Here is a 16,363-nt window from a genome sequence, read left to right as displayed (position 1 = left end):
TCACACATGCTCATGTATATATATATGTCGGTGCAGCGGTGGCGTAGAGGTAGAACATCCGCCTTGCATGCAACAGGACCTTGGTTCGAATCCCGGTGCCGCGCAATTTTCCACCGAATTAAAAAAAATCCGCGTGTTGATAAAATTGCATAAACAGGCCTGGAGTGTGGCCTGATCCCGGTGACCAGAACTGGTAATGCACTCCCTGAGCAGGATTGGCCACCCTGGTGCAGTACTTGGCCACAACCTCCTATATGAACACAACAAGCAAACCCTGGCCCTCAGTTCCCAGCAGCTGCGGAGCAACTGACCGCGCCGGCGGTCAGATCTGCGACGCAGCAGAGGGTGCTAAGAATCCTTGGTTCCGGACAGGCCGCCGTTGGAATCTGAACCTGGCAATGTTTAATGCTAGAACGTTATCTAGTGAGGCGAGTCTATCAGTGCTATTGAAGGAATTAGAGGGCAGTAGATGGGATATAATAGGGCTGAGTGAAGCTAAGGAGGACGAAAGAATCATATACAGTGCTGAAAAGCGGGCACGTCCTGTGCTACCGGGGCTTAGCGGAGAGACAAGAACTAGGAGTCAGATTCCTGATTAATAAGGATATAGCTGGTAACATACATGAATTCTATAGCGTTAACGAGAGGGTGGCAGGTCTGGTTGTGAAACTTAATAAGAGGTACAAATTGAAGGTCGTACAGGTCTACGCCCCTACATCCAGTCATGATGACCAGGAAGTCTAAAGCTTCTATGAAGACGTGGAATCGGCGATGGGCAAAGTCAAAACAAAATACACTATACTGATGGGCGACTTCAATGCCAGGGTAGACAAGAAGCAGGCTGGAGACAAGTCAGTGGGGGAATATGGCATAGGCTCTAGGAATAGCAGGGGAGAGTTAGTAGTAGAGTTTGCAGAACAGAATAATATGAGGATAATGAATACCTTCTTCCGCAAACGGGATAGCCGAAAGTGGACGTGGAGGAGCCCGAATGGCGAGACTACAAATGAAATAGACTTCATACTCTGCGCTAACCCTGGCATCATAAAAGATGTGGACGTGCTCGGCAAGGTGCGCTGCAGTGACCATAGCATGGTAAGAACTCGAATTAGCCTAGTCTTGAGGAGGGAACGGAAGAAACTGGTACAAAAGAAGCCGATCAATGAGTTAGCGGTAAGAGGGAAAGTAAAGAAATTCTGGATCAAGCTACAGAACAGGTATTCAGCCTTAACTTGGGAAGAGGACCTTATTGTTGAAGATATGAACGACAATCTTATGGGCATCACTAAGGAATGTGCAATAGAAGTCGGTGGTAACTCCGTTAGACAGGATGCCAGTAAGCTATCGCAGGAGACGAAAGATCTGATCAAGAAACGCCAATGTATGAAAGCCTCTAATCCTACAGATAGAATAGACCTGGCAGAAATTTCCAAGTTAATCAGCAAGCGGAAGACAGCTGACATAAGGAAGCATAATATGGATAAAATTGACCATGCTCTCAGGAATGGAGGAAGCCTAAAAGCAGTGAAGAAACTAGGAATAGGCAAGAATCAGATGTATGCGTTAAGAGACAAAGCCTGCAATATCATTACTAATATGGATGAGATCATTCAAGTGGCTGAGGAGTTCTATAGAGATTTATACAGTACCACTGGCACCCACGACGATAATGGACGAGAGAATAGTCTAGAGAAATTCGAAATCCCACAAGTAACGCCGGAAGAAGTAAAGAAAGCCTTGGGAGCTATGCAAAGGGGGAAGGCAGCTGGGGAAGATCAGGTAAGAGCAGATTTGTTGAAGGATGGTGGGCAGATTGTTCTAGAGAAACTGGCCACCCTGTATACGCAATGCCTCATGACTTCGAGCGTACCAGAATCTTAGAAGAACGCTAACATAATCCTAATCCATAAGAAAGGGGAAGCCAAAGACTTGAAAAATTATAGACCGATCAGCTTACTGTCCGTTGCCTACAAAGTATTTACTAAGATAATTGCAAATAGAATCAGGAACACCTTAGACTTCCGTTAACCAAAGGACCAGGCAGGATTCCGTACAGGCTACTCAACAATAGACCATATTCACACTATTAATCATGTGATAGAGAAATGTGCGGAATGTAACCAACCCTTATATATAGCTTTCATTGATTACGAGAAAGCGTTTGATTCAGTCGAAACCTCAGCAGTCATGGAGGCATTACGGAGTCGGGGTGTAGACGAGCCGTATGTAAAAATAATGAAAGACATATATAGCGACTCCACAGCCACCGTAGTCCTCCATAAAGAAAGCAACAAAATCCCAATAAAGAAAGGCGTCAGACAGGGAGATACGATCTCCCCAATGCTATTCACAGCGTGTTTACAGGAGGTATTCAGAGACGTAGATTGGGAAGAATTGGGGATACGAGTTAATGGAGAATACCTTAGTAACTTGCAATTCGCTGATGATATTGCCTTGCTTAGTAACTCAGGGGACCAACTGCAATGCACGCTCACTGACCTGGAGAGTCAAAGCAGAAGGGTGGGTCTAAAAATTAATCTGCAGGAAATTAAAGTAATGTTTAACACTCTCGGAAGAGAACAGCAGTTTACGATAGGTAGCGATGCACTGGAAGTAGTAAGGGAGTACATCTACTTAGGACAGGTAGTGACTGCGGATCCGGATCATGAGACTGAAATAATCAGAAGAATAAAAATGGGCTGGGGTGCGTTTGGCAGGCGTTCTCAGATCGTGAACAGCAGGTTGCTATTATCCCTCAAGAGAAAAGTGTATAACAGCTTTGTCTTGTCAGTACTCACATACAGGGCAGAAACGTGGAGGTTTACGAAAAGGGTTCTACTTAAATTAAGGACAACGCAACGAGCTATGGAAAAAAGAATGATGGGTGTAACGTTAAGGGATAAGAAAAGAGCAGATTGGGTGAGAGAACAAACGCGAGTTAATGACATCTTAGTTGAAATCAAGAAAAAGAAATGGACATGGGCAGGACATGTAATGAGGAGGGAAGATAACCGATGGTCATTAAGGGTTACGGACTGGATTCCAAGGGAAGGGAAGCGTAGCAGGGGGCGGCAGAAAGTTAGGTGGGCGGATGAGATTAAGAAGTTTGCAGGGACAACATGGGCACAATTAGTAGATGACCGGGGCAGTTGGAGAAGTATGGGAGAGGCCTTTGCCCTGCAGTGGGCGTAACCAGGCTGATGATAATTATATATATATATATATATTAAAACACGCACGAGAAAATCTATCTGAAAAATTTGATAATTTTAATTGCCCTGCAAAAGGCACTACTGGTAATAAATTAACTTCAATAACTTCCAGCACTTGTCGAATGGGTGCTGCTGCGCTAGAGTTGACCTGCCAAGGGTGGGCCGAGCCCCTCCTTAAAAAATGAAGGGGGGCCGGGCCCAGCCTGACTTTTAAGTACTGGAGATGCTCAGTATTGAATCCCTTGGGTGGTAGAACAAAACAAGATATATGGCGAAAATTGCAAGTGTTTGAGAAAACTTGTGGAAGTAATTATTGGAAGTTACTATTATTAAGGATAAAAAATTGCACAGCGCACTGCTTTGGCTTGTGGCAGAATGTTTTTTAATATTTTGCAGGGCAGCTGTTTGCGGGCATCATTGATAGCGAAATGGTGTTGCCAGTACTACTATATGAATAGGAGGAGTATGAGTTATTGCTTTTGTGGGTGTTTTTTATTTTGTTTCCCCCCTTGTGTATGCAGACTGAGATGCCCCGTGCAGCAGCATGTCGGCTGAAAAATAGGGGTCCCGACTACAAGAATAAATCAGTTGAAATTCGGCATCATATTACTGTTTTGCTTGTATATTGTACCTTTTGCATTAATAATTGAAAGGAACCAACCTGCCATTTTTGCTATTCTTCCGAAAACTTTTAACTACAGCAGAACCTTGTGGATATGATTCTGTTTAGTACAATTCCTCGGCGCCAACGTTCGTGGTCGAGAACGCACAAAATGACCCAATACAGTTACGCTTCTTTACCGGTTAATGCGGCACCGGGAAACACAATCTTTCGGCACCAACGTTCAGTAACTCGCCAAGCTGCGATTGTGTGATGTCTTTTCCGGCCGCTAGATCACATGTAAACAAGAAAAGTTGCAAGGCACGCGCGATCGAGAGCAGTAGGCGATCACAGCGGTATGGCTTCCCCGCAGCACTCGGCGCCCGTGTCACGTGAAAATGACGCCATGCGAAAGACCTGCCAAGCACTCTGTTTCCAATTCCGGTACCAGAAAAAACCTATTCGCATCTTTCGCGGGTCGTAGCACGTTTCCATTCACAGCTATCGCCAATTCGTTGCGATAAGCATCTTCACCTGTTTCACAGCGCATGGCGTAGGAAGCATACTGCACGCTTTTAACAGGCGATAACCCAAGCGCGCCGCCGTTCCGAACTGCGGGCGGCGCGAAGTGCGCGTTATGTTTCGTTCTGGCAGCATCGTGGTGTCGTATTCAAGCGTTGCCCACCAACTCGATTTCCTTTCAGTTTCCGATCACTGTCTTAAAAATTTCCAGTTGTCCTTAGCCATCGCATCAGAGACGCGAAGGTGAAAGTCTTGTAAAGCTTACTGTAAAGATCACCTTAACCATCCACCTTAACCCGCCCTAATTAATGTTGCAATTTAAAATATGTTCCTAAAAATATTTCAGATCGCAACATACAGCTTAGCTTGACGATTCGTGGTCCCAACTTCAGTTTGATTATGTCGACAACAGTAGTAGCCTGGTAAGATCAACAGATGAAGGATTTAGAAAGCTGTCGGAAAACAGTTTGTGAAAACGAGTCACGTATGTACATACAATTTCAATTAATTTCGCTGAGCGATTTACGCTGCTACGGCTGGATATTGGTATTCACTAACCACGCTTCTTAACGCGTCGATTCTTTGGAGTGTCGTAAGTATGAAGAAAAACCAGGGGACGTATTCTCAGACAGTCACTTTCGGAGATATTGCTTTCAGTGCGCGCTGATTGAATTCTATGTTGGTTGATGTTACTATGATATTGAAATATATGCTGGTTGAGCAAAAGCGGGCGAATCGTCCAACGCGTCGCGTATTAAGTTACGCGAAAGTGATAGTATCACTAAAAGTGATCCTCCGAGAATACTGCCCCAGGAGAATTCTTCGCACCGACGATGCGTCGATTGGCATTAAAAACCAATTTCGGTCACGGCCCCAGTGTGGGCTTCACCTCGCTAAGTATATCTGTGCAGCGGAGCTCGCTTTCCAGGGCGCGAACGGCGGTGGCGCCATCGCGCAAATGGCATTTATTATACGGTAGGTGAAGGCAAGCACCAACCTAGAAACGCGATATTATTGCACAATGGAATAAACTAAAGCGCTACATAAAACACAATATCATAATTGCGTCTGGTGTAACACATTACTACTTCAGTACTGTAGCCCCATGGCAAACAGCCGACTGGGCTGGATATTGTCTGGAAAGTGCAGTCACGAACACAAAAAGCTTTCTCGCATAGGAAAGCACGAAATAATGCCGCACGCAATTTCGCTTAACACCGGAGGTGAAAGCTCATTACAAAATTCAGCGAACATTTGATTAAGGATCACAGTATCGCAGGCACGACTAAATTGCTTAGGAAAAAGGTACGGTGCCTCGCAGTAATGTAGAGCGTTTGGCACGTGCTGACATCCTACTTTGCGTGCCACGGTCTCGTGCGGCTGGCACCGTGGCGAGAGCAGCACAGTCGGTTGCAGCGCTATATGTTCGGGCAACGGAACAGTCCCTGGACACGGAATGCAAACGTACCAACTGAGTAAGCGCGACGTAGACGCTACAGCGTCGATTCGCGCATGCGGCTTTTGTAACACCGCGAAAGCGTCACCAGAAGGAGCAGCGCGTGGTCGGGGTCATGGGTAGCCCCGGGGCACATTGGAAGACGCTCTCGAACTGGGGCATGTGCATGAGTGGCACGTTGCACCTCGCCTCGGCTGGCGAAGGGCCGCTGTCGGGATTCGGGTTCGCGCACAGCGTCGAACAGAGACCCACGAAGAAGAGCTGCTCGGCGCTGAGCTCTTCGATGCCCGCGAGCCTTTCCTCCTGCTGGGCGCGGCTCGGACGACCCGAGCCCGGCGGCCCGAACGCCGCGGCGTAAAGGTGCGGCGCAGCGGCGAAGTCGCAGAACCAGTCCGAGTAGTTGTGGCTGCTGAAGGTGTTGTCCGGGGCCGCCGATGCTTCACGATGGAACCTTCGCAGGCACTGGACGCGTCGGTTGCGCTCCCTGCGTCCGTCGCTGTATCGTTTACGACAGTTCCTCACCCCGCATTTGAGTGACGTTGTAGTCTGACTCCATACAGCCCAAGCCGCGAAAAAAAAAAAAATGTCAGAAAAACTACTAAATTCGCTTAAGATCCCAACTTATCGGATTGCGCGATATGAAAACGAATATCACACCTCGGTGCGCAGCTTTTCTGCATACAATTCTTCGGCTGTCGCTGGTATAGCTCTGGCGAACTGCATAGTATAGCGTTGAAGATTTCGCCAACCACATGCGTCGAGATTTAGTCCTAATTTTGACGCGCTAACTGTCGGCACGTCTGTCTTGCTACGCACGATGGCCACATTGTATTCAGGGTCAAGCTAAATTGCACGTTGCTTCTGTCTTTTTCCTTCTATCTTTTTGTTGTGATAGCAATTATATATGGACGCTCCAGACGAATGTCCACCGACGGCGTCACCGTCGCCATGAGGTTCCGCATAAAGTCCACGTGCGATAACATCGCGGCCGTGCGCCGTATGCTGTAGGTGCGAGGGAAAGCATGCGACGGCGAGAGGAGACGGATGGTGGCTCGGTGCGGTGTCGTCTACTCTCGCGCGCGCACGGGAGGGGTCAACACCCGCTAAAGGGTGTTGGGAGGGTGCGCGTGCTAGGAGGGGGGAGAGGGGCAGGGTGGTGCGTCTCCGCTTTTAGCCGAGCGCGGTGGCGCGCGTCCTATCTTTGATGTGATCTGCGGTGGGTTCGAAGGCTAGCCGACTCAATGTGGCTGATGGCTTCGTATGCGCTGCGCTCTCGCCCGCCTAGTTCGCGCCTAGTTCCATGATTGCCAATTGTTTTGGTAAGCGAATTTTAGCAGCAGTTTATACAGCTTATAAAACATCTAACATTACTGCGTACAGACTTCTAATAATTTGCTATCGCAATCAATGCTTCGCCTTTTGGGCGATACCGCGGTTGTTCTTGTGTGTGCGTTGGTTTTTTTTTTTTTTGCAGCGACGATAAGAGACGGGCTTCGGTCTTGATGATCGGCATGCGCGAAATCCGGCGAAAAAACTAAGGCATTGACGCCACGCTGAAATGCGACTGAAATAACGTTCCAAATTCTGGGTGTTGGCTGAGTGCACTGCTTTACGATCAGTAAGAAGCAACTTACTCAGTTGAACAAGCCTCTTATGGTATAACTGAAAGTTGAAAGGGTTCATTTCTAAGGCCTCGTGTTCAAAGACTCAGTACCAACAAAAATGGGATATGGACGAGCATACGGAGTACTGCGAAAACGGTGCTTCCGTGATTAGACGGCGCTGTATATATTTCGTTCCTTGGATCGCTTTAGCCAGATTGCTAGTAGAGCTAAAGGTAAGAAATGTCAGCTTCCCAAGTCGAACTGCATTCAGAGCCCTGTCGGCGATTTTTTACCGCTTTGCATTTCTTCCCAGCTCCCTAATTCCCTTTATTATCTTTCTTGAGCTGTGTCGTACCAAATTTTAATATATTCTAACTATTCACTTGTGCAGTAGTTATAAGGTTCATATATATATATATATATATAAACAGAATACACGCATGAAATTATTTCATAGCTGATAGAGGTGACGGTGAAAAGTCTTTCTTGAAAAGCCAATTCATCACTTTGGCTCCAGCGCGCGGTGTACTTTGCACGCGAGCTTTGCGCCGAAAAGCCGCGTTACAGAGAAGAGCGTTGCAAATGGCCTGTCGTACATCTCGGCTTGCTGGTTGAAGACAGTTATAGGTGCCTACTTAGTTATAGGTTGCTCATTTTCGGGAATTATCGTAATACTTCTGAGGCCCTAAAATAAAATTCTCTTTACTACAGACAGCAGTCAGCACATTGTAGCTCTCAAATGCAACAAACTTCATTCAAATCGGCCGATTGTCTAATGCGAGCAGCTATGCGTTTCATATGTACTTGAATAGTGAAATCTGAGTTGGCCCCGAGGCAATTCCCAAAGCTGTTCCAAGGCCTGTCTCGAGGTACTCCGCAGCGCAAGGATTTGAACTGATCCCGACCGACCTGGAGCTTCAACGTGCGCCTAAATATAAGTGAAAGTGCGTTTTCTTTTCCTCAAGAACCAACACCCACTTACTGAATTGACGGATGACTCTGCAAATTTGGGTCTCGCAAGTCTTGTTCCAGTAAGGGGAAGATGTCGCTTAGGGCACGCATCATCTGATGCACGAGGACGTATCCAAGGCCCGCGTACCGCAAGCTGACAGGCAATGTGTCTGCGTACAGGGGCATCTGCAGCAGCGATGGCTGCAGCCGCACCGTAGCCGTGTCACCGTGGAAGAAGGCGTTGCTCATGAGCAGCTCGTAGGAATGCAAGCTCGCCTTTGCCTCCAAGGACAACTGGGTGCGAAGAACACAAGAACGAAAGAACCGTATACATGCGACCCTCGAATGGGTCAGGGAAATGCATTCGCTGCCGCAAATGGAGTGCGTGGCTTTGTTGATGCGTGGCAGTGACACCGATATTAGCGCTAAGTGAAGGTGTTGGAAGACTAGTAGGAAGACAGCGGCCAGCTTTATGTAGTTTATCGTCAATTTATAGTTCAGGACGCATGTATTACGTCCACAGTATACAGTGCACGTTGTGATCATATCCTGAGGCGCACAGACTGGCACGATGTTATAAAGCGGCATTTGTTAGTGGGTCTAGCATGAAATGAGATGCGCAAGTATACGTACCGATTGGTAGGTAGTGGTTGCTCTTTTCCAAGCACGAAATAGTGTTTCGTTTCCGTTGCTTTTTGACGGCTGGTCAACGCGCGGAACATGAGGAAAGGTTCCCTTGGCAAACCCGAAGGCGAGCGACAAGGTAGCTATCTTCGAGGACGCGATCTGCTTCGTCCGATTGTCCATCCACGAATTTTCGCTAAGGGCCAGAGAGACGCTGCTTCGAAGCGTGTCGAAAAGCTCTCGCGATAATGCAGCTGCGCTGCCCAGTGGCGTGCTCCTGTAGAACGGCGCCACAAGAGCGCTGCTGGTCAACTTGTCCATCCTGTCCCAACACCACAGCAGCAGGTCAGTGCTCGTCATGCCATGAAGTTCCCTCAAACTGCCGCTGACGAGGCGACCCAGCTCTCTGGCCACCGCCCAGCCTATGGACGAATAGTATTTCTCCCTCTTGGCGTCTCTGGACAGCAAAATGGCCACCGCGGCGATAAGACCTTGGCTGGAGATTAATGCGATGTTCCCTGTGGAGACGTTGTGAGCGGAAGGCCCCAGGCTACGGTGAACCGCGCTTCTCCAACGCTCGGCGTCCGTTTCTATTTTCTTCTGACTGGAGCCGTCACCGGCGAGCTCACGTTCGGGCGTGTAGTCGGTCAGAAATTTCTCGATCTCCGGCTCTGTCTCTAAGACGTCCTGAACTGCGCGGTCGAATCCCTCGGCGTTGCTGGTCCCAAACTCCCTGGCGTAGGCGGTCACGAAGGCTTCGTGCTGTTCCGCAGCTTCCAGGACAGCTCGTTCCTTGGACCACCGCTGGAGCGCTGCGCTCTGGCGCACGTGAAACGTGAAGCTGTGGCGAGGCGTGTCGGCGAGAATCACTCGCAGCGAGAACCAGACGTCAACGTTCCAGTTGAGAGTCCAGTCAACAAGCATTCCCAGAAGGTCCCGCGCTGGCGGGGTGGACGCTGAAGCACTCGGCCACTTAAGGCCCCGCTGATCCATAAGTGCTCGAAGTTCGGCCATGCCGTCAGAAGAAACGCTACGAAGGCTGTTCCCGGAGACACAGGAACGGAACAGTGACGTTGCGAGCAGCGTCATTTCGCCGACCCGCCTGAGAGCGATCGTGTCGCCGTCGATCCAGCTGCGTAGCACGTGCGTCTTGAGACGCTCGCTCGTCATGGACAGGGTGCTACCGGACGAGTCGCTCCACGAGTCGCAGACGTAGCGGTAGAAGTTGTAGCATGGATTGGCCTTGGTGGACAGGGAATGCTGCAGGCGCCTCGAATACTCCGTGCAGGCGCTTGTCCGACACACGCTGTGGTTCGGCGACACGTTCTTCTCTGCGCGATACGCGTTGCCTTCCACGGGTAGGAAGTTTCTCCAGAGCACTACGACGAAAAGCAGCAGAGCGACGCCGATGATGATGATCTGCTTCGTGGTTTCGCTCCTATGATTAGTAGTCGGTACGGAAGCACCGCTGTCCGCGTCATCGATGGGACAGTGGCTGCCTTCGCTTGAGGGTCCCTGCGATTGATAAAAGCACCGCTCTTTGTGAAGTCAAAGCCATAGAGACAAGCGCGATCTATATAACATACAGAATGGGAGCTCTTTACAGTTATTAGTGAACAGCTTTAATTGTTATAGTTTGCCGTATTATATTTATTTACACAAACTGCAGTACAACATAGGACTATAGCAGGAGTGGGAACATTATACATTACTATACATTACACATTAAAAACACACATATACACAAAGAGATGAATGATCAAAAAGAAGCTCTTTACATGTTAACGAAGTGCTTACCAGTGGTAGCTATAAAATATTTTAGTGATAGTGAACGAATGTTATCGGGTAGAGAACTCCAAAGCTCCATTGTACGTGGGAAAAAGCTCTACTTGAATGTATTAGTACGGGCATAAATAGGTGTTATGTTCAAGGCGTGGGAGCTGCGGGTACAACTTGCGTTAGTAAATGTGATATAGTTACAATCAGAAAGAACAGATGTGGAGTTATTAATTGCATATAAAAGTTCTAAGGCTTCAATGTGATAACGTGAAAGTAATGGCTCAATGTTCAAAAATAGTTGAGCCTGTCTTGGTGAGAAAGTGCGGCTGTAATTTTGGCAAATGAAACAGATAGATTTCCGTTCAACGTTATTGAGCGAGCTTATTTCGCATTGTTTATAGGGGAACCAAACGACAGATGCATATTCTAGAACAGGGCGAATTAACGTTTTATACTATAGCAGTCTATAGTTTCGCCGGTGTCTTAGCTAATATGCGGCGCATATAGTGCATATAGGAATAGTGCACATAGGCATGGTCCTTTCATGGTATGTGAGCAGAAATATAACCGTGCGATGTGCTTTACAAGTAGGTTCCTGCAATTTGGATAAAGCAAATAGAACTAGCAGAAAGTATTCGGCGCTCAATAATTTTTCAACTGAAGCCTATATATATCCGCAAACCTCGAAACAATTCGGACAGATTTGCGCACACGTGACAACATTTTTGTTGTTTCTTCTACAGAACACTATAGGAAAAACTGCGCGCTTTGACTTTCTTTTATCGTACTACGGGCACGTAACAGAAAAGAAAGACAAAAAAAGAGGACACACATGTCCTTCCTTCAGTCACGGTCCTGCCTTCGGACACGCAGATCTTGCCCTTTCGAGTGGCTCCGCGGTTGCGTACGCCGGCCGTACACAGAATACTGAAGAATCGCCAAGTCAGGGCCGGGATCTTATATAGCGATGCCTTTCTCTCGATTCTATGCCAGTCTTATCCATCGTTCATGGCCGGCTGATCTCATCTATAACGTGGGCGCCGCGTCGCTCTGACCATTTCTGCGCCGTTTTCTATGGGCACCGTCACACTGGACAGTATTTGATAAAAAAACTGTCTGCAAGAAACGCGCGTTGTCAGTTGACTATATCGAAGCAACAATTGGTAAGAAACATGGTTTCCTAAGCGAATCGTTGCTGCGGTGTAATGGAACAGTCTATAACCATGCAGGATCATGTTGGATCAACTATAGCTCAATGACTGACGTTACTAAGCCATGCACAACACTTTGTTCGCGGATTGTTTTAGCCAGGGCGGGCGCTAAGGAGGAGGCCGACCCCCTCATATCACCTCCCCACTTCCCCACCCCCACTATGAAGTGCCAAGTGGAGTGCCCTTCTGCACTCCCGACGAAAATTTAGAATCATGCTTTGCAAACGCAGCACAAAAATTGGGAGACGCTTAAGCTTCGCCTTCAAAAGTGGAACGCGATAGCGTTATCGCACCCCGTTCGCACTGCCTACTCAAACGATCAACGCCAGCCAAACGTCGCGATCGGCACGGACAGCCGGGCCGCGACGCGCCATGAAGGCGGACGCGATCATGGCGCGAGTGGCGCGCCTCGTGTCGGGGCAGCGCCGTACATTGCGAGGAGGGGGTCTCCTGTGTTTGCCGCAAGATTGCTCTGCGTGTGCGCAGAGCGCAGAAGATATGTAGCGGAAACGTACTCGTGAAACTGTGACTTCTGTAAGTTACGTGGTCGTAATTACCGATATACACCGTAGTATGACTTTCTACGGCACGTTTCTAAGGCAACACCGCATTCACTAGAGGCGATTATGTCCCGCTTTGAACGAACGAACTCGTGGCTGAGTGGTAGCGTCTCACACTCCGGAGACCCTGGTTCGATTCCCACCCGCCCATCTTGCAAGATATTTTTTTATTTATGAAGTGCCTTCTGGGATTTATCGCTCACGGCCAACGCCGCCGACACCGACACCGGATTTTCTGCGACACGAGCTCCTTAACGCTGTTGCGTTAAAAAAGTCCTGGCGCCGCCTCCGGTGTTGGCCAAAACGTCGCCCATGCAACAGTAACCTAAGTGCATCCGATATGCGCGCCTAATGTTTCACGAGCTAATGTCTCGATGTTGTCGCTCCTGGGTATCAGAACTTATATACGACCGGATCATATACGTATTGTGTTACCGCTCTTTCAGGGTCTCTGGATGCGACGCGTCCCGGCTCAGCGACCGGAGCGGGTGATGCCGAGTCGTCAGCGCCTGCGGTGCTCTTCTTATCCTTGTCCGCCGTGGTAGTCAGCTGTCCAGCACGTTCGTCGTGCTCTGCAAGTTCTCGGAGACCCGCGTGCTGGGCGGCGGTCCCGTCTGGCACGCCTTCCCTAGGCGTCGACGTCTCGCCCGTAAGAGCCTCGGCGTGGTGGGTCTTCTCGTGACTGGGAGCTTCCTGGTCGCACTTTTCTTCCTCCCGTGTCCCGGCGTCGGCTTGCGTCACCGGCGCAGCTGGGGATGCAGAAGCAGTTGTCTCTCGTTCGCGCACGCTGGCTTTCTTGCTAGCGCCCTTGCGCTTGCGCTTCCTCGCCATTTGTAACACTGCACGAGATCCTGCTTTTGTTTAACTTATTTTTCGAGGTCGACGTGACAGCTCTCCGAGACCAAGCGACACAACGGTTAGAATTCTTCTTCTTCTTCAATCTCACCAGCCGCTCGACCCGATTGGATTGGATTGGATCAGTGGGTACGCGCCTTCTTCGATGGCGCGTACCCACTCCTTCGTGCGATATGGCCGCTATCAGCTATGCTTAATTCCTGACATAGCTGTAGCTTACAACAGATTTATATCTTGTGGAAACGGGAGGGGGGACATAGTAACTACAACGTGCGACAAAATTTTTACATTCCTGGTCCGGTGAGGAGCGTTGCAAGTAATTAATGAGCCTTCGTTTTTCTTTCCCTATTTTCAGGCGCCATAACACGTCCAGTCTTAGGTTCAGCGATGTCCTCGATGAACTAAACAAGACATTTTGTTTATATTTGGCCAAAATAAAGGGCGCGTTATGGGCAATATGCAGGTAAACTTCAAAGACAGGTGACTACTTATAAATTTGCAGTAAATTACGCATGTAAGCTATGCGGAGCTTTTTGAATGTGTTTCGTGAACAAAGAATTTATCTCGTTTCCCTGGAAGAACTACGAACTCAACAGATATCAAATCTAGCGGAAATTGAGTGGGGGAGGGGGTGGCGTTATAAAGTAATAAAGCATTGCATCCCCCCCTCCCCGAGCAGTTGTGGTGGTTTTCCACAGATTCGCTGGTCACTGTTGCAGGGCTGGGATGGCGGGTCAATTTTTTTTAAATGTAAATATAGCAAGCAATTTATGTTGATTCTACGTCGTTGTATGTAACCTCGACAACACTATTACCTAAACTATCGAAACATTTATGCTGTAGAGTTAGACAGCAATTACAATTCTTTGTTGAATTATTCAAATTCTTTGTAGCAAATGTGTATTCTTTATATGCGCTGCACTGATGCTACTGGGCGGGATTCGGGGCCACTGTGGGGAACTTATTGCCTTTGGTCCCTGCATCATCTTGAGATTTTGTATATAGTTGCAAGAGATAAATACAAATTCAGATCATTTTCGGGCCCCCATGGTTCACCATGTGTGAGTGATAAATAGGTCCCTGTCTGTTAAATATAAATATAACTGACGTAAGCATTTTCAGGCTACTTCACTAATTGTAATAGCAATTCGCTATACAGAGAGAGAGCGAGAGCTCAGATCTTCTGCGGTTTGACCCCTCCTCCCCCGCCCATCCCATTCTAGAAATAGCTGGTACGCCACTGCTTCAGAGTATTGTTTCAACATTTTTACCTTACATTTTCTCTTTCGTGCGAAAAAGGCTTTTATGAGAATGTTACCTTCTTTTATGAATGAAGTTATGTTCATCAGTGCAACGTCTACGTTTCTTCTACGGATCCACGAATTAAACGCTTGAATTTGATGATGAATGCTGGATGCTAGCTCCTTTTCAGTACTGTCTGTTAGAAGCAGTAACAACCAAACAAATGTGTTGACTTTCTGCTATCTGGTGAAGCATATTTCTGTGTGTACGCGCGAGCATTTGATTTGGCTTCTGGCCACGCAGATGGGCCTGGCTTTAAACACCACGCTCACCGTAGCCCATCGAGAGCAAACGGAACTCTCGTGTCACGGCCGCTCGGTGCATCGAGTGGCCGTGCTCGTGCGTACCCTCCGCTTCTTTGATTGAACGGGTAATTGAGTGTTTTATCGATTCGTCACTCGATCAATGACTTTACATATCAAACGTATACACCTAGGTTATGAGGGATGCCTTGGCAAAACGAACGCGATCAAAATCCTGTCTCGATACGAGGAATAACCACCTCGAGCTAACTTTTAAATAACCGAAACGTAGGCATAAAGGTAATCGACCCACTATGCTTACTAGAAATATTTTCTGGCCCCGAGCACTGTGGCCTCGAAAATGGTTGAAGGAGATTAGGTTACACCATAGATCGCTATTGAAGATAAGGCTGGCATGCAGGCTTGCGAGAAGAAGCGGATATGTTGTGAGATTTTTTTCGGAGCCTTGCGAGAAACATACGACCAGAAAGACATGAGCGTATCTTTTGCTTGTATTGCGGGTGTCGGGGCGAGACATTGTTTCAATGAGATTGCGCGGGTCGATTTGCGTCTTTTTTCAAAACAGTTCAAGCACTCAATACAAGCAGTGGCATAAATCGCGAATATGTTAGAAAATTGGCGCGTTATGCTTGCTATGTGAAGGTGTAGTCGGGAGCGGGAGGTGGAGCCACCGCAGCGTCAGGTCAGGCCGTTGGCGGTGGCTGCGTCGATGCGAATGAATCCTTGCGTCTCGCAAGTTCTTACATTGTTCTTACATTCTTACACGAACCAATATTCCGCACGCAGATGGCCTCAGGGCAGTCGTCAGTTTCTACCAAGCAGCATTACCCTAGAAACTAACCGATAGCAACACACTGGTCGCTTGGCTGACACTTATTTTAGAACTAAACAACTTCAAATTTGAAGGTCAACACTATGTCCAAGTTAGTGGAACTTCAATGGATACGCGGATTGGCCCCAGCAACGCCAATATATTTATGGGTGAGCTAGAAAATAAAGTTTTGCTAACACGGGCGCTAAAACCTTTGTTTTACAAGCGTTACATCGACGATGTTTTTTTTTTATTTGGTCGCATGGTGAACAGGAGCTGCTTTCCTTCATTTCTAAATTTAACAATGCCGATCCATCCATATAATTTTCTTACACCTATTCTGCATCTACTATTAACTTCCTTGATGTCGGCGTTTCAGTGCTAAATGATAAGCTATCTACTGCTCTATTCAAAAAGCTGACAGATCGATCTCAATATTTGTACTTCGATAGTACCCACGCTAAACCTTGCAAGTCTAGCATTCTTTAAATTCCGACCTTACGTTTCAAAAGGATCTGCTCAGAACAATCCGGGTTTCAAAAAACTTACGGCGCTCTAAAGAACGCTTTAGTCAACCAAAATTATCCAGCACAACTAATTAACGACGCAATA

General features: G+C 47.8%; 1 protein-coding gene across 1 annotated transcript in view; it reads right to left on the bottom strand.

The window, feature by feature from the left end:
• Positions 1 to 5,875: 5,875 nt before the first annotated feature.
• Positions 5,876 to 16,363, bottom strand: part of LOC142570360 (membrane metallo-endopeptidase-like 1) — a 189,654-nt gene continuing 179,166 nt past the window's right edge. The window contains exons 3-5 of the mRNA XM_075678748.1: positions 8,980 to 10,485; positions 8,378 to 8,640; positions 5,876 to 6,275 (exon numbers count right to left, since the gene is read on the bottom strand). Of these exons, the coding sequence (XP_075534863.1) occupies positions 5,876 to 6,275; positions 8,378 to 8,640; positions 8,980 to 10,140 (1,824 nt within the window). The 5' untranslated portion in view covers positions 10,141 to 10,485. The remainder of the gene's footprint in view (positions 6,276 to 8,377; positions 8,641 to 8,979; positions 10,486 to 16,363) is intronic.

The sequence above is a fragment of the Dermacentor variabilis genome, chromosome 2, assembly GCF_050947875.1.
Source record: "Dermacentor variabilis isolate Ectoservices chromosome 2, ASM5094787v1, whole genome shotgun sequence".
Classification (NCBI taxonomy): domain Eukaryota; kingdom Metazoa; phylum Arthropoda; class Arachnida; order Ixodida; family Ixodidae; genus Dermacentor; species Dermacentor variabilis.
This window is presented reverse-complemented; position numbering and strand designations above follow the sequence as displayed.